The sequence below is a fragment of the Antedon mediterranea genome, chromosome 8, assembly GCF_964355755.1.
Source record: "Antedon mediterranea chromosome 8, ecAntMedi1.1, whole genome shotgun sequence".
Classification (NCBI taxonomy): Eukaryota; Metazoa; Echinodermata; class Crinoidea; order Comatulida; family Antedonidae; genus Antedon; species Antedon mediterranea.
The window spans coordinates 5,967,384-5,987,427 of NC_092677.1; the positions used below are offsets into that span (position 1 = coordinate 5,967,384).

The window sequence follows — 20,044 nt, forward strand, 5'->3', positions numbered from 1 at the left end:
CTATCTTCATACTAAAACAAATAATACAAATCAGGTTTATTTGGCATTTCGCATACCATACTATAGCCTATTTTGAAATCATTGAAAATCGAAAAAAAAAAAAACACTACGTCACATACGTGTGTTTGATTGTAGGCCTACACAAATTAATAATTAAAGACACTGGACCTGCAATTATTGACGTCTTGTACAAATAATTAAAACATTAAACCAGGTCATTTCTTATCTTAAATGTGCGTTCTAAGGTTAATTATGATAAAAAGAGAAAAATAAAGCACTACCACTAAGTAGCTCGCGTCGAAAGTTCCGGTGAACAGACGATCGTCTAATTATATTAGGCACGAACGTCCATAAGCCCGAATGCCATAAAGTTGGGCTCGAACGTCCATTAAAATTATTAGAATCGACTTATTATTTTACATTTTTGACCGTTTAAAAACGAACAAAATATCGCAATGAGTCCATAGGCCTATAGTATTTATTTTTACATCACATGTATTGTGTGACCTTAAATTAGGTACAAAAAACGTAGATCTTATGTCTTTAAAAGATATAAAATTAGGCCTCTTTAGTAGACATACAATTAATATTGTATATAATATTGGCTTACGTAGATGGCGTTTAGTAGATGCTTGGATCACTATTTACGACATTGGAAACAATCCGACAATTAACCGTACACGAGTTAAACTGAAATGATCGTGGATCTACAGTAACACTGTAAACATCTTACACTGAAACTGAATAGCATTCCATAGATCAGAGATATCGTAGGCTACCGTATACAATCACTAAATTCGATCGTGTAGAAAGATTTGTGTTGCATCTATTAATAGATTAATTTTACGTTTGTTGATTGACGGCAATTGACACATTTTATTTTGGCAGTTGTCTATTTATCCGACAGATGAATTAACCTATACATTGTCGCAGAAACGTCGTATTGCCATTAGCATACATGCTGCATTGATAAAACGAGCACTACTGTCTAAACAAGCAAAGCAGCATAAGAAATTCCAGGTGTAGAATTTTGACATTCCTAAATACACGTCCCTACATTTCTTAAGTCAATGTACCTAACATCAACATAAAAAAAACTTGTCACTATAAATACGGTATACGCTATTGTAATTATGAGATAAAGTAGGCCTACGGTACCCGGATTGCTGGTAGATGCACGGCCCTGGTAGCCATATTAGAAGAGTTACGACATTCTGTTAACGAGTTTTCAAAAGTCACATGACACTTTAAACGGCCATCTTTGTAATTCTATTTAGAGTATGGAGTTTAGGCCTACTGCAGCAGACCGAATTTAATATCAAACAATCCATTTATTTAAACGTTTTAAAAAAAATGTTAACGAAATGTATAAGTTACTGTGAACATGGTTTTAAACAACGAAATGTAAAAACGATGCAGTTAACTATAGAGAATCGCAAATTCTTGGACACAAAATTGGCTTCTAATCCATTTAATATCGTAACTCTTCTAAATGGCTCTAATTATTATCCAATAATAATAATAAACAAACGGTTACATACATACCACTGTTTATGTTCATCATCAATGTTATCTTCAGTGATTTAGATTTGTCCTTTGCATATTTTAATACAAATCTTTTGATTGGTTCTTTCTTGGTACGTAATTTGCATACACAGCCAACCGCTGCTAACGGATGTACGGTATTGCTAATAATATACCAATTATAAGTATAGTAGCCTAAACTACAATCTGAAAATAAGGACAGAGTATCGGTGACCCAGGACAGCCACAAGAGCACCACTAACCGATACCTACATTAGTTGATTTGATTTTCATTAAGAAAAATCCATCTTGGAGGATTGACCAATTGATTAAAGATGTATTATCCCCCTAAAAAAATAATTCTTGTTATTTGTTTTTCGTTGAATATGCCATTTTAATGTCACCTCATATAGTTATCCACTTTGACCAAAAATTTGAAAAAATTAGTCAAATTGGATGCCAGCCAAAGGGTTTTAGGTTGAATTTAACAATTTATTTTATAAGTAAAAACATTAATTTCTTCCGGTTTTTTTCCTACCGAAGTGATTAACTTTATTAAAACTACAAAATAATATTTTCAAAGTCTGATTTTATTAATCTTTATTTTTCATATTTTTTGGGGGACAATACATCTTTATGTGTTTAATATGCATTTGACGAAACTAAATGATTATGATTGTCATGTATGTTGCTCATGCCATCGTAAGGTTCCTGATCATATCTCCTGAACCGTTGAACACCTGGAATTGGTAACAATCAAACTTCCTGGATGTTCAATTACTGTTTTAAATTACTGGCAGTAGCAAAAAAAAAAATCAATTTTCAACATTTCTACAATATGCTTTTTATTATTTGTCCTTAAATTCATCTCTGAACAATATTATTTCCCTTTCTTTATCAATCGATTGATTGCATTAAATACACACAATTACCCATCAATTGTAAATTGTCTTTTATTTTGTTTTAGTGAAACACATTAAATCTGGCAGTGTGCTACTTTTCAAGCATTTCAAAAACCAGTAAGCACTTTCAGTGCTCTAAAAATTATTACCATTTTCCTATCTTATGACTGTGGACCGCTTATATGCGCTATATAAGAGTTTTAAAACTAGGCCTATGTGTTGTTTATTCGTTCTGTCAATATAGGCCTAATACTCGGCAGTTTCCAAGATCTGCCACCATTTATATTTAGATTTTATAGCATTTCTTCCTTCCTTTCTTCTTGAAATTGAAATACTCTTGTATCAGTAGCAAAATAAAATACATGAAATTATGGATGAAAATAAAATGTTCAAAGTCAGGTATAACACTGGGTTCATGTGAGTCATTCGCTTTTTAACAAGGCCAACAGCCATTAAGTCGCGTGCTACAATGCATAGTGATACCGGACCGACAGACAGACCGACAGACCGACAGACAGACCGACAGACAGACAGAGAGACCGACCGACCGACCGACATAGTGAACTATACTGACCGAAATTACTGAACATGTTTAAAAATGTTGAAATGTTTAAAAACATTTTTTTTTTTTTTATTTACACGTGCGTAGCCTATCACTTTCGACGTGCTCGTATAACGTAATTTCGAGTTGAAAAGTAAGTCAAGAAAACAGAAATCGGGCAAAAAGAGTGCGCCACAACATTTAACGCGCAGTGCGCGCGCAAAAATATGCGCACTCATGGCAATTTTGTAAACGCTTAAAATTGCCTGAAATGTACTCTTATTTCATCGAAAATAAATTTTGAAAATGTTAAGCGCGCGTACGCATGCGTTACATGCGCTACGCACGTAATTTTATTGCCATATGATGATTTATGCCCTGAAATTTATGAGTACCAAATTTTATTTAATTGTGATTCATGGTTGTGAAGATATGATTACAAACGTGATTTCGTTAAATCGTGCGTAGACCGCGTAATTTTTTATTGCGCACCGTGAAAACATAACCACATTGATTCCTGGCCATAAGGAATATACTGTGAAAAATTGACCTAGCTAGATTAAACTGATATCAAGATAAGGTCAGAAAGCGATAAAACGCATAGTGATACCGGACCGACAGACAGACAGACAGACCGACAGACAGACAGACAGACAGACCGACCGACATAGTGAACTATAGAGTCGCTTCTACGCGACTAAAAATAGTTGCAAACACAGTAATTACCTTGTAAAAATGTTATGAAATAAAATTCGGAATTTAAGATTTAAACAACGTCCTAATGTTATTTATGTTTATTTTACTAACTAGTACGATATTAAACAAGTACAATACAGAACTGTGCGTATAGTGATGTATGTACAGTAAGTTACGTCGTCTAAAAAATTACATAATAAAAATCGTATTATGAAATAAAAGTTGTTTAATAAAGAACTAAACGTTATATGAATATGTTATCATTGTACATAAATAACTGATGTTAAAACTAATTGGAAATAGCAGGGGTAATTGACTTTCTGTCACGCTGTAGTTGTCTCTAGGTAACTTCTTCCCAACAATCTTAATTAAAGCAACTCGGTAATGCAATTTTCAATCGATCTTTATTACACACTGATGCGACTGACGCCGGTGCCATACCAATGAGCTATCCAATTTTCCTAACTAACTTAAAATTTATGAGACTTGCAATAAAGATGAATATCTTCCATGAGAAGTAAACACCATTACACTAATTACTGTTAATAATTCATATTAGCCAACGATAATCATTGTTGCTTTCAAATCTTCAGCAATAAACAACTCAAATACATTCTATTTCTTGAAAATCATGCTATATTTACAAGTATCGATTATAATTCGTATAACTAGGTATATAATTACAATTCTCATCTATACTCTCAAATTCGTAATCTCCAGTTTAATAAGAATATATACACGTATAAAAGTAAAACTTACTCTATAATATTTAAACAGTAAACTATCTGCTTGATATTGTATCAGTATAAATGTAATGCAATGTCGAAATAAAACCCAGGTTAAGCAACGTAAGAATGGGTATGTAGAAGGTTAGAAATTTAACCTGAAATAGAGCTATCTGATAGATTATTCCAAAGAACACAGTTCTAAAGCTTTCTAAATCAAGAATTTGTACTATTACTAAGTCATGTTAAGTTTATAAATTCCTTCGCTGAATTCTTTTGCAATCAATCCTTCCAAAAAAAAAAAACCTTGAATATGCTAAACTATTTTGGCGCAGGGCATTCTGATTATACTTGTAAACTACAAATAGTCACCTCTCATAATTTTATACAAAAATCAGAAAACCGGTTGTAAGTGTCCACTAGCAATTAACTGACGTAGCACAAAATGTGCTAAGCATCTATAAATACTTAATGACTGAACGCACCTTTTACTGTCTATTATTTTGATTATTTATTTGAAAATATAAAATACCTATTTTGTTCTAAAACTCACTTGTGTTGCTTATTTAACATAACAATGCGAGTTGAATTTGACAGCTACAATAATTTGGTCCTCCTTTTTTAACATAAAAAAAATAGGTACACATTAGATCACACAGTCTGTTCACACCGAAAACGTGTAAAAGGTATTCGCAACGTACATTCACACTTGAATCGGAAAGGTGAATTACGCTATGTATTACGGTGATTCTGTTATTTGATATTTGTTCAGACGACGTACAAAGTAAACCTGTTCTTGTCAGTGTAATAGTTTCAATAAAATGTGTGTTATTTTCTTTTTGAAAGAATTTTATTTCAGTAATCATTCTAAAATTATACTTTTCGAACAAATAATATGGATTATTAATTTATTTTTTTATTTTATTTATTATTTAATAATGATCGATTCTACAAAACTCAACGTTTTGGTTCTCAAACATGTTTTTACATATGTTATTATGCAATTTCCTACCCATTTTTATTTATAGTAGTTGATATTCCACTGACTATCACAGTTATTCTTTTTTCTAAACTGAATGTACTTATTTCTATAAAAGAACCAGTATATTGTATAGTCACTCCATCTGTTAAGATTATTGAAAAGTCTGCTGCCATTTTAATTATTCCTAACAAAGTCTCTGTACATCCGGGTTGAACTTCATCGACTCTTGCCACGCCTTCTTATAATGTCATTCTTCGTCCGCAAAAAAACAACTTCATTTGCATTTCATTACAAGAATCCAATCGACATCGTCATTAAGAGTATAACTGGGATCAAAAAGTTACTTATCAATGTCAGGCCAACTCCATTTCCAGGCAATGTCTGAATTTGTGCATAAGCTATAAAAAATAAATAATAAACGTGATCGGACAAGATATATACACACAGATAAGATTCACCATTTAGAAAATTGCAGGCAACAGTTTTGAAATCATCACTCTTAGGCGTTTCCAAATGAATGTGTCATGACAATTTATCAAGTTCGCTGCAATATCGCGTGATTTTCTCAAATAAAGCATGCTAGACTAAAAGAAATATCGCATACAAGTTAATGAATTGCGACCTTCGTGATCAAATTAATAACATTTTGATTTAATTTTGTATCCGTATATTTAATTGCCACGCATTCACGGATTGATTATCTTAACGTTAATGTCGATGAAACGTTAAGATAGCAGTAATTGCACTACTCCGTTTTTTGTTGCATTTTTTGTATAACCATGGAGGTGTATAACTATATATCAGAAGGGAAACATTATAATAAATGTATTGTTTAGAAAACAAGATCTTAATTTATTTTTTGTTGTTGTGCTGGTTGTATTAAAATAACAAGTTCGAATTGCTTACTTGGTTTTTTTTCTCTATACACATATAAATGTTATATATAAAAACTATATTAATTACGGATACAAAGTTTAAAAACATAAGAAAAGAAGGATTACAATGACCAAATTAATAAATATGTGAAGATGGTTAGATTTACAACAAATACAACATATCGTTGAATGAATAAATGAATAAAAGTGGTGGTTCAAGTCACAAAAGACGAATTGATTTCTCTACTTGTAAGGGCAGTGGTAACTAAACTTTAAATGAAATGTCTTCAAAAATTAACAATGCGTGCTCTTTTAGGAATGAAGCCTTCCTGTAAAATTTCAAGAAAAAATTGAAGATAGTCTGTCTATTAATAGTTTTAAAATTAATTATAAAAAGCATTTCTTTCCACCAGTTTCTTTATTCACTGATTGTTGTATTTTTTTTGTCTTGGATTTTTTGAATTCTTGTGTTTTAAAGTTGTTTCATTGCAGGACCATATTGAAAAACAGAAATGTTGTGATCTTTTCTTTTCTGAATTATATTATCCTGCCTAAATATGTTTTAATAAATAATAAATAAATAAATAAAGCATTTTAATATGTTCTACATTTAGGGTCTACGGTTTGATTATAGGTTCAATTGAGAAGCGGACATTTGTCTGTCACAACAAAAGTTTAGTATCATGATGTATACGATGTGCTTCTAATGGAAAACAGGCAAATTCGAGACATTTTTCGACGACTCTTGCTTGTTTATCTGAAGATGGACGGGAACCCCAAAAACCTGCTCTTATACTCAAATTTAATGCCGTCTCCTGTTAAACCATTTTACTTTTAATAATAAATAAAAGTTTAAAATAAATTCTATAATAATAGAAAACAAAATGATAAGTTTAATGTTCTTGTTGACCAAAACGCCGATACATAGGCCTATTTTATTTCATTTTTTAATGAACTGCACTTTACTGCAAACTTTACAATCATTTCAGCTACTTAAATTAGATCACATCGTTTAAATTCTCTGTTTATTCCTTATGATAAACTATATATCTAAAAAATCCACACAATCTTTTCTGATACAAAAATATTATATGACGAGTTTGCAAGTTAGTTTCTTACTGTTTATACTACTGGCCGGCTGTTAAAGTATGATATATTAACATCAATCTAGGTTTTCATGTAACTTAAATCATGTATTTTATGTTGTGGCAAAGAGAGTTAGAATAGAATCATGTTACGTATTAAATTCTAATTTGTAGGGTACCTGAGTGAACTGAAATCCATATACGTAAATTATTCTTCTGTAACATGAGGCACCACCTAATATAGGCCTTTTTCTTCTTTGTTTTGTAGGTTGAGAATTATTATGTACTTAACTTTCGCATTGATGATCGACACAAGAAAGACAGACCTACGCAGTTGCTTTTAATATAATGTTTATAATTATTAAGCCCGTGAATGTGTCTATTTCTCCTTGCAACAAAGAAAGTGGAATTTCTTTTCTTTATTCGTTTTACGTAGCTTGTTTCTGTCCATTATAAACATCAATACAATACATTACAGTTAAATAATCATACTATGCAGACCTACTAAAAGATGCTAACTTTGGATTATTCAATGTGGAATGTAGGCCTATACATATGTGTGCAACTCGGCATAAATACTTAGAACGTTAGCGCAAGTTTATTAGGCCTATCTTTACTTGAGACGGTGTGTGTTGTTTTCTTCAAGATCTTATATTTTGAAAGAAAAGTTCGCATAAAATGATTATTTCGAGAATGTATAATATCTGCCAATTTTGTTTTCTTATGTTTTTCTTCAAACTGACTTACGTAATAGATGGCGCTGTTCATATTTAGGCCTACAACGATTGCCTATCTCTTGCTCTTTTTTCACGCTGCTGCTTTAGCCCGCTACGTCCCAGGAGGATGACTCATTAAGAAACCGAAAGTAAAGCAGCAGTTATATATCTAAGGTTGACAGTTTTGCTAAAATGTATACTCGACTGTAATTTATATGTACCACCAAAAAACGTCTGGGAAAGAGTATAACGGTTGAATGACAAATCCCAAAGCATTTGTGGTATTTATGAGTCCCATGATATTATATAATTCGCTGTCATATGATACTTCACACTTGAATGAAGTATCTAGGCATGATGAAGTGACCCCCAGACTTGACCTTAGCAATAAACTAAAGTGACTGATATGAAACACAGACTCTGTAACAAAAAAATAATATTTTTTCACATATAAAAAAAGAAAAGAAACGTTTAATTATAACTCAAAAACCATTGTCTGACAGACAATTTAAGTATTTTTTGCATTAAATTACATTTTTTCAGGTAAAATAACTATTATGTGACAATAAAATGATACATTCACACACAAATTTGAAATAAAAAATATTTTTCAGGGGAACAATAGGCCTATATCTTTAAAACTGTTACGTCAATAAGCGAGTTGCGTTTTTTGTAAGAAATATTTCTTGTTTACTACTGTATTAAAACATTTTATGTATATGAATGTAAATGTGGTTACTTCTTAACATCAAAATAATCTTAGTCTTATTTATATACTGTTCAAAAGATATGTATTTTTTTAACAATGTACCTTATATATAAGAGAATTATATAAATGTGCATATATACATATATTATTTATATTTATAGAACTATAATAAAAGTGGGACGAACCCACACAAGACAAAAAAAAACATTTTATAAACTTTATTTTTGAACACAGTTTGCATAATTGTAATTATTATTGAATTGAGTTTTACCTAGCTTATTGTGTACACACAGATAAGATTCAGGATCTAGAAAAACTCTTAGGCGTTTCCAAATGAATGTGTCATGACAACCGATCAAGTTCGCTGCAATATCGCGTGATTTGATTTCTCTAATAAAGCATGCCAGACTAAAATTATTATTACGAACATGTATAATAATATTATTTATATAATAACATTTTTTTCCCTGTGTTTTTTTTTTAAATGACTTAAGCAATAGATGGCGATGTAGGCCTACTTACCATAATTATTGCAAACTTTTTTAAATTTTGATATTAACTTTTGCAATTTGTAATCATGAGTTAAAATATTTATAAATAGTAACTTACCTTTCGGCTGCGTCGGTGTTGCTACGCTTGCTTGAAGTACGTAATCCTCTAAAACGACAGAGTTCATAATATAACTAAATTCAATAAATTCAATGTATTGAAGTGTTGACATCCCGGTTGACATGTCATGAATCAAGGGTCTAAACGAGGTTGCAATTGTGTACACCATGGTCATACACGAGGTTCAGTCTTAAGCTTGGTTCCCACTAGGACGTAACGCAAGAACGTAAACGCAACGCAAGCGTTTTGACCAATGCTAAGCGACAGTTCGAATAATTCATCGCTCTTGTAATTGGTCAACTCACTTACGTTGCGTTACGTCCTTGTGTTGCGTCTCTAGTGCGAACCAAGCTTAAGTGTCAGGTGAAAACGAGGTAGGCTTATGCTAAGTTGACGTGTATAGAGCAATTTCAAAAACTTGACCATTCTACTACTAATACCATTTTCACATCTTGTTTTGTAAGTGTATTATAGAGATACATATAATTATTATTAATGTTACCTAGAGGGGTCTGTATTGTAATGCTTCCCACGTCGCCAGCAATGTCATCTTCAATATACGGTGTGACGAATATCTTATACCAAGTCTGACGACGAAGCGCTTGTAAACGTAATGCGAAGTGTTTTTTCGACGAAATCACTGGAACTCGAATTCGTTGAACTTCAATACCATCGCTAAAACTATTATTGTTCTGTTGGTGGAAAGGAGTAAGTGCCAGTTATAAAGCAGTAGGAGTGAACACAAATGAATAATAAAACAATGTGAGGATCTCTTTTGGCGTAGGATGTAGGCCTATCACAAGCAAAAGTGATTTCAAACGTGGTCCACACTGTCGAGAATTATTACATAACGTATCTGATTTTGCTGTAAACCTGTAGATAAATAGCATCAAACGAAAGAATAAACATTCATGAAAAATGAATGAGAACGGAAATAAGATTCAACTATATGCTAAAGCACTGCGTTGAATATATATTTATACTGGCGATTATATATTAGTAGGTGATCTAAATATAATCTAACTAAAACTGTGATTACTAATTTGGGGCTGATCACGTGTGATACGTCACGACCAGACCATACTATTGTTTGGAATGGCCTTTACAGTCGTGGAGACGCAGCTGTACCAAATTGGAAAGTAAAGGTTATCGAAAAGGAATCACTGATAGAAAGAAGAAAGATTAAGAAAGCCATGCATACAGAATAAAACACAACATTGGATAATATTATCTTCCGCATGTTTACGATAGTTTATTAAAGATAATTAAATCAGGAGGTAAAAAAGAGCGGAAACGCTCAATCGTCAACAAAAGGACGACTGGTGGCGCCACACAGCGTCTCTAACTGTACAGACAAACAGCATACCAACGGAACGCCATTAAGGTATTTATACCATTTGTGTCTGTATTATTTGGTTCAACAAAAAAAGTAATAATTTTAATTAAATAGTTTTATATAATACATATTTATTCTTTCTTACATTTTATCTAGCTCTGAGATAATTACGATTCACTTACATTTGTTAAACGTGAGCCTACATTTTTTTTAACTTGAATAACACGAACTATGAAATACTTGTGCGCAACGTAGTGACCATTAGATTTCCATCTTAAATGGTATTCATTTGCTTTTCTGCTCGTATTTCCACTGAGAATAGTAGGCATCTTTGGACGACCTTAAAGAGGAAAAAATAGTGTTACTGTACCTTAAAGAGTAGCTCCGGGTCTTAAAAAAATGTTGGGTCATTATGTCAACATAATAACCCAACTTTTTTATAGCGGTGACAGCATAATGTTCGTAGTGAAAAAATCCTATTTTCAAAAATGTTGATAATCACATTATAGTGGGAATGACGACAACATCGTGACGGTGACTTAATGATTGTTTGTTGCATTGTGATGATAGATAAAATGACGTGATGATGGTTACGACTTTACGAACGTTGACGATACTAATAATAATGGTGGATGGATTGTGACGAATGTTTGTGATACTACTGGTAAGGAATTTTGTGATTAAATATTTTGTGAATAATAAACTGTAGTTAAACCAGGGAAGAGTGAATTAATGATTATGTTGATGCTCACCACTAATAGCATATGTTCTCGATGTTTTACCCTGCGAGTTAGTAATTTCACACGTGTAATCACCATAGTCTGTTTTTGACGAAATTGTCACCAGTAAGCTGTAAACACAAATAAAAAATATAAAGCGTAAATATAAAGGCTATTAACAGATGAGGGCGTATCAATTGTAACTCAATTGCGCATGCTTACATTGAACACTATAGCGCTGTTCCACCAAACCACGCTTAGGGTGTTTGTTAAAGGGTCGCTATCCAATCGAACACTCCACGAAAAGCCAACACGTGCTCTAATAGCTATGAAATATCAAGTTAAAGATTCCATGTTCGAATCTCAGTTAGGACGGGTTTTTTCCCATCAGATATGATCCAGTAGGCATACATCTCACTGGGGCTTTCTATTACTGTTGTGATGTTAATAATTATATAAGAGGTATTGTCAGTTGGAATCAAACCATATAAACATCTTAATAAAAGGTGAATTAGTTGACGTTCAAAATAAGCTGTACATGGTTAAAAAGCCTGCCTACCTATCCTCTGTCATCCACATTGAATTTGAATGTATGGGTACACCATCCTTGTACCACGTGGTGTTCACAGGGCGTGGGTTTCCAGTGTGCTTGCAGAAGATAGCGAGTTGCTCGCCCACTCCAACACGTCTGTCTTGATCAGAGCTGGACGTAATCTCTGGTTTATCTGGTGTATTGAAATAGTAAAAATGTTATACAGTATAGTATTTATAGTTGAACATGTTATATACGTATAGCACAATGTCAGTAACTTACGCAATACTGATATATTCACTGTTCGGTTAACCACACCAGCCTCGTTCCATGCTTTACATGTGTAGACTCCGTCATACTTTCGTGTCAAATTGGGAAATACGAGCATCGATGCGTTCATGAATTTCACCTTATCATCCTTGTTGGATGTTCTCCTCCACAAGACGTCTGGAAGTGGAGAACCATTAGTCTCACAGCTCAGAGTAAGAAAAACAGATTCTTTAAACTCCAATAGACAACCTTTACCAATCGAAATGTTGTTTACTCTGATGTCTGTAATTTTTGGAGCAACTATTAAAAACAAGATGTAAATAGTATCTATAACAAATGTATGTTATTAACCGTACAATATAAACGCTACACGTTCATCAATGTTAGTCACGTGAAAAATAATGAAAACTAATCAATTGAGGTATATTTAAAGAATACATCAAAAGCTATCATGAATAAACAGTTGCAACCTACACCGTATTTTTATTCCGTGTTTTAATGCCTAGCATTAGTTGGCTATTGTTAGGCGCAAAAGTATGAAAAAATCCAAGGATTCAAAATCAAATATCAAATAAAGCTATCTTTACTATTATAGCTACGCTTTCAAACTAGTTTGACAAAAAATGTGTGATGTGCCCAATTGTTTGATATTTTTTTTTTTTTTATTTATTCGGTATATAAAAATATATTACAAAACGACAGTCAAGGACTGAAATGAAATGTATTACAAATGACTAAAAATTAGTTAAAATTGCTATAAAAATAGAAACATCTTAATAAAATTAGATATCGTACCATACAATTAAAAACATACATGAATAAAAAACCTTAAAACCTTCACTTATTACATATCTAAAAAAGAGCTAGTGGTGCCTATTAATTATATCCACCATGGTGGGAACTGGAGACGACCTAAGTCTGCTGGTTTTACAATGGCGTCATCGTGTCCATATATTAAATCACATTTTTTGTCACATAAAGTTTGATAATGTAGACAGAGGATATAAAACTTAGGTTAAGAAAAAAATCATAACTGTGGCGTATCATTTGTTACCTATTGTCTGTATTTCATATTGAAAACGCTGTACGTATTGGCCTTCAGCTTGCGTTGCTTCGCACACGTATGTCCCCGAATAGTCTGTTGTCATCTGCTTAATCGTAAGCATTGATATGTTTTTAAAACCATTTTCCTTAATTTCAAATTGATTGTTTCTTGTTGTCGAATCGATTTCTGCATAAGCAATAAACAATTATTTATTACACTAAAGGCAAGTCATGTAATGCACCAAGATATACTGTAAGGATGTGTTTAATAAATTGTCAACATACTCGTGGTAGGCCTACACATCGTTTTCAGTTTTAATATTATTTCAACTAGTCCTTCCATTGGAAATGCGAGAGTTCTGATCCTGCTAAAGGCACATTGTCATTTTTATAACAATTTGTGATAACTACTTGATATAAAGATAGCTTGTCGCCCTCTATGTGTCTTGAAGACATATCGCCGCTCAATATTCTATTAAAATGTTGAAATACATTTGCTTATTGAATATCTAAAAACATATTTACATTTACTCTTTTTACAATTATTGTTTCCGATTAATGGATTAAATTATAATATAATACAGTATTAAATTATAATATAATACAGCTAAAAATGGTTAAAAGCATTTTTTAAGAAACAAACATAATTATATTGAAAGCAAAGAAAAATTGATTTTGAATATTGTTTTTATTTGTTAAAATGTTTTAAGAAATAATAAACCCAATTATAAAAACGTTAAAACAGCCACAATGGCCAAGTAAGTTGCGCATGCACACTCGGATGGTAGCGTCAACAATACGAGTATAATGTACACATAGGTCATACCTTGAATTTTATCAGAAGGTTTGGTTCGAGACCATTCAAATGTGCTTTTCGAGTTAACAATACACTCGATTGTTACGGAGTACCCTTCTTTAATACTCTTAAACAGCGGATCCCCTTCCGATGTTATAACTGGATCTGAAAAAAAAAACACAATACTATTATTTACGGTATTATAAATAACGTACATATGAGTGCTGTTAGCAGATCTCATAACGCAATGTAGTTTTATTGACGCGCTGGACCCTCAAAGAGACACAAACCGAATGTAAATGAGAACGCTTCTCATTTTATAACAAAGTACTTCCCAAAATCGTCGCCTGCCATTATGGTTTACCCGCAGGAAGCGGCAAACACCGTAACTTAGCCTAGGTCGTCCTTAGGCCAATGTTTTGAGAATAAACAACGAACCTGACAAGCGATAAATCGGGACGGGAGGTAAAATTGATATGCAAAATATAAATAGCTGCTTCGCAGCAATAATGAATTAATATTGACACAATACATAGATTGGTTAACCTTGGCGAGGTATTAATATTCTTATAATGAATATGGATTAAGTTACGTCATCTATGTTAAAATTAAGAATGAGATAATAAATGATGATTAATTATCTTAAATTAAAACATTAAAATAGACACGCGGGCACTATAATAATATTATCGTAGTCCATTGATTTGCCCACGATAGCTCTTTTTACTTGGAAAATAGATTGCTTGCCAACTACATTACTTGCTTTGTTTGTTATTTTGTTTGTTAGCTCTATAGCGCCTACAATTTTGAAGTTATCATAAATTTTCGATGTAAATATAGGTATATATACTGCATAAGCCTATTGAAATTCAAGAAAATCAGTTCATTATTAAACATTTAACATGGGTCAAAATATCAACATGCGCCCTCTGTGGCTTTATTATTTTGACTAGTACTTTTCTCAGTTTCTACGTGATTTCATCAGCCTATCAAGGCACCCATAAAATGCAATCACCCCTTTTTCAGCCTATCCAGATATTTATTGCATGTGACTAACAGTCGACGCCCTTGTTTATGATTGCTCTTTTTTTCAACCCATTCCCTGGCAGTCGACAGTCATTTTGCCTGTGGTCACTCTCTTCAGACCATCCAAACACCCATTGCAAGCGATCGCCCTTCTTAGCCCATCCAGGCATTCACTGCATAGGTCACTGATCGCTCTTTTAACCTCTGGCAGTAAGGCCTAAATGACTTGTAAACTTCATTCAGGTTTGTTTCTTGCAGGGTGTTTCTTTCATAAATAATTCAGAACCATCTAGTTTATTTTCAAGGCGCCTGGTAAGTGTCCAAGTAATGCACACCCATGATGTGCACATCATAACTTGCAACGATTTAGTATGCATTCGTTTTAATGTAAATTAAAAGAGGAACCAGTAAGGTATGCTGGGTTTAGGCTATTGGTAAATAGTGTGTTTTAGATAATTATTTTTCACAACTATAACTCTAGTGTCTAGATAGTCACGAGTGGGTTCCAAACATGGGCAGTCGTTTGTTTTCGCGCCGCAACCAACGACTAGTGCAGCTACGCGGAATTTTAAAAGTCATCCTGCACGCAACATCTGAGCATGCGCAGTCGTGAAAATGAAAAGTCGATGTTTGGCATCTTTAAAGATGTATTGTCCCTCAAAATAATGAAAAATAAAGATTTTTAAAATCGGACTTTGAATAGGCCATTTTGCAGTTTTAATGAAGTTGTTCACTTCCATAAGGAAAAAAACGGGGTAAAAAAATTATTTCACCTATAAAAAGACAAAATATACAGTTAAATTACCCAAAAACTCATTGTCTTCCAGACAATTTGACAATTTTTTGCTTTAAATTACATTTTTCTCAGGTAAATAAATTTTTTTCAGACCAAAGTTTTTGTGAGAGTGAATAACTATTATGTGACATTAAAATAACATATTCAACAAAAAAATGTAAAAAAAAATTTTTTTAGGGGGACAATATATCTTTAAATATTACATAATCTATATACTAGTTTAATGATAATAATATTGTAAACATAAATTTTAAAAATCGAGTAATAAAATTCATTACAATTCATTATAATTAGGCCAAATGAAATAGAATAAAAGTAACACAATTACTGTGCTATTTAGTTCCTGCCTCAAATTCAAACATTTATTTCATCAAATGCCATACAAATAATATTATTATTATTTTGCGAGCGCATTGTAAACATCAACATGATTCCAGTTCCTGCTCTCTTTTCCAATTATAAAATGCATATATACAATATGCTATTAATCTATTATTCATTCGTTTATATTAATAATAAAATAGATGTTCACTTAAGCCAATGATATGTTTTAATTTAAAGAGTCAAGTGGATCTTTAATTTATAATCTTGAATATGTCTGTCTCCAAGCCTTATAAAAACAGTAGTTTAGTAAGTATTAATTTTTTAGCAAGTTTTTTTTTTAATTAGATAATAACAGCATTACCTTGAATTTTATAAACAGAATGAGATAAACAACATGATTATCTTCTTTTATCTTTACAATAATGCGTTGACGTATCTTTTCGCAGAACCGTTGGAAATTGAGAGGGGTGCTGGTGGTTGGATCAGAAAAAAAAAAGAATAATGTATTGCTGCCAGGGAAGAGTTTGATTGTAATTTCTCACTTCTCTTGCTAGGACTCTGTATGATGTCTTCTCTATATCTACATGTTGAACGGGTTCTTGTTTACCATTCGCTTGATATTCACCATATGCCCTATCTTACTGGTGAATAACTTGTCCATCTTTATTTTGCTGTTATTAATTTTTCATAATGTTTTCCATACTTTATTTATGATTGTGTTGCTGATATAGAGCGTCAGTAACCGAGTATTATGTCGCCTACAATGTAGGCCTACCATCACCTTTGAAAAATACAATTGGTCCTATGTAGAATAATGGAAAGAGTACATAGTACATCGGACTTAGCAGATATCACACATTTTGTATCATTGATTACTGTACACATACGTGCAATAATCATATTCAATCATTCTCATATCATACTTTGAAAGAAAATGCTATACATTTTAGATTAGTGAAATTGATTTCAATCTATTCTAGCCAGAAAAGTTATTAATACAGCATATACTTTTTATATTGTATTATTATTATTATTCTGAGCATATTACAGTCATTACTTTTATTCCCAACCAACCTACTCCATAATTGCTAATATATTTATCTAGATCTCGGGTTTGTAATAAGTTCAATGTATTTGGATGACATCATTAAAGTTATTAGCACATTCTGTAATCTGTAAATATTAGTTGGTGCATATTGGTTTCTTTCAGCAAATTTAGGGCATAAATGGATTTTAACAAACCCTATGTTTTACTTGCAATGTCATGCAGAAACTGGAGGTGTCATAATGACATGTGTTGCTGCATTTTCTGGACGCCAATTCGAATGTTATGCTTCTCTTCGTGTTTTCCAACACAAAAAATAAACATATAAAGAACGTCTAGAGGAATGACAGCTCATCGTATTTCAGATATGATGTTTAGCCATTGGTTTTATGAGCAACGAGGCACTAGGTTTTTCTTGAAGAAAGCAGTACATTGTTCAAACTCAATGAATCTTCCTTTTCATTTCAAAACTTCGAAGTATTTATTACAGCGATAATCGTAAAAAATTCATTTAGCAAAAATGAATTAGGCCTTACTATAATTAATATTTATGCAACTTTAGCAAATAAAGAGTAGAGGCATCTCTTGTACGTTTGCATGCGTCCGTGGAGAGGACTGATTACTCTGGAAAAAGTCAAGACTAGCAAAAGAGAGCAGCAAAAACTGAGAGAAAAATTAAGTGAAACTGCTGCTCTGCTACTTATCTAAAAACCTTGAAAGTTCTTTATGTATACATTTGTGTATATCTGGTTTTTTTTAATGAATATCTTATCATTCTTTAGGTTGAATGGTAAGGCTGGTGATAACGTGAATTTTGTGACATTCTTTGTGATGTTGTTGAATAAAGAATAATAATTTACAAAAATTAATAACAGTGTTTGTCCTTTACTAAGATATTTTTGTTGCCGAAAAATATAGAATTTGTTTCTATTGAGTAGCTTTCAAGTGCCAGAAATAAAAAAATTACCATATCCCTCATCTGTCGGCGCAAGCGCACTAGGCACGGATCTATTCTGTTGACAGATCCGTTTATAGTACGTGCCAGCTTGTGATTCGGCGTTCCATATAGTCACGTGATGATCTCGCAAACATTCCTGTTCATCTTGGCCTATTGTACCGCTGGTGGATCCGATCACAAGCTCCGTCTGTGTATATCGTCCAAGAACTCGATGAACTAATGAATAACGTGTGAAATGAAAGAAAAAAAAAGAAACACATAAGTATGTACAGTAGTGAAAAAAGCATAAAGATTATGAATGAAAGATGTAGTCCTCCCTTGTGACGGTTTCTACATATATCAGTCAAGAAACCTGTCAACGAGTAAAAGAATAAAAGTTGAAACACACGTGCTTTGAATAGAATGATTGAATGCTTTCACCCTTGTGACGTCACGATCTCACAGTAAATAATCAAGACACTAATCAGAAATATATCATATACAATAACATATATATTTTTTTGGATTTAAACATCTTTGTAGTGATGGACAGATTGACATAAAATGTAATCCTAGGCTGAAAAGGGTATTTGGCTTTATATATGTATAAGTATAAGACGATTTATTAGAAATCCATCACACACGAACGATAAAAATACAGTAGTTGAAAATAAGATAGGGGTTTCAGAAAAATATAAAGAAAAATTATCATTAAAGTATATATACAATCTATCTTCCTGTTAACGCAATTCCAAATTATTAACATTATATAACAACTATTCAAAAAAAGTTAAGTTAAACACATAATAATAGTTTTAATAGGCCTACAATATGTCAATAGTAAATCAACATAATTAATAATATACTGTTATATTAATTGTACTAATATTGAAAATAATTATTATCATAAATAATTTGATAAAAGTGTTGCTTGCTTTTCAGTTACATTGCTCACATATGCAAATGCATGAAGGATTCATATTTTAAGATCTGTGGACTCCAAGTGAAGTCAAAAGAAAAATAATTTCCAAATTCAAAACGTCAGCCATTCTAATCTAATCTTTCGTGGCCTCATAATAAATTTATGGAACCACCGTACCATGACACTTTTGAAAAATATGTTTAGGGAACGGATGGGTTTTTCTATTAGCCATACTGAACACGTATGCATTTAAAATGCGCACGTGTCTAGAAAATCATATTGACCTTCGAAAAACTATCTATATTCGATTAGCGTGTCATAGCAATAACAGTTTATTTTATACGGGGCGCCGTATGACACACGGTCGCTATCTTACAAACAATAATAATTGTAATGACGAATACTGTACATTATTTCTTCTTTTATATTTCGTAAACATTGTTTTTCGATTGCGATAATATTGAATAGCTGTATTTTTATATCCAGTTTACGCCCCATATCTAGTATTATTCAAGAGCTTTATTTTGTTAGTACAGTATTCAGTTTGCGCCCCATATCTAGTATACTTCAACAGCTTTATTTTTTATATCAAGTTGTGCAAAATGATTCTGCAATCAACGAGCGTTTGAAAATCAATTTTATGAAGTTGACCGATAAAGAAAAAACCCCAGCTTAGCATGTTTAAAGATGTGAATGTTCGACGATACATTCGCGTCGTTTTCAATCTGGATATTTATAATTAAAGTTCATAGCGAACGTGTAGTAAAATGATATACACAGTATATACTTATTACATTAAACAATACGTTTTATTTGATTGATAACGAATAGTTAATACTAATATTCATAATTATTTTTGTACGATATGTTATTTTAATGATGTCACACTTCACCGAGCTTTCTTTATTTCTTTTTTTTTATCGCATCACACAA

General features: G+C 32.2%; 1 protein-coding gene across 1 annotated transcript in view; it reads right to left on the reverse strand.

The window, feature by feature from the left end:
* Positions 1-2,352: 2,352 nt before the first annotated feature.
* The window catches only part of LOC140056735 (uncharacterized), a 43,186-nt gene continuing 25,494 nt past the window's right edge, over positions 2,353-20,044 (reverse strand). The window contains exons 3-12 of the mRNA XM_072102210.1: positions 18,220-18,426; positions 14,092-14,226; positions 13,276-13,452; positions 12,234-12,521; positions 11,979-12,144; positions 11,453-11,550; positions 10,883-11,040; positions 9,867-10,056; positions 9,365-9,412; positions 2,353-5,768 (exon numbers count right to left, since the gene is read on the reverse strand). Of these exons, the coding sequence (XP_071958311.1) occupies positions 5,659-5,768; positions 9,365-9,412; positions 9,867-10,056; positions 10,883-11,040; positions 11,453-11,550; positions 11,979-12,144; positions 12,234-12,521; positions 13,276-13,452; positions 14,092-14,226; positions 18,220-18,426 (1,577 nt within the window). The 3' untranslated portion in view covers positions 2,353-5,658. The remainder of the gene's footprint in view (positions 5,769-9,364; positions 9,413-9,866; positions 10,057-10,882; positions 11,041-11,452; positions 11,551-11,978; positions 12,145-12,233; positions 12,522-13,275; positions 13,453-14,091; positions 14,227-18,219; positions 18,427-20,044) is intronic.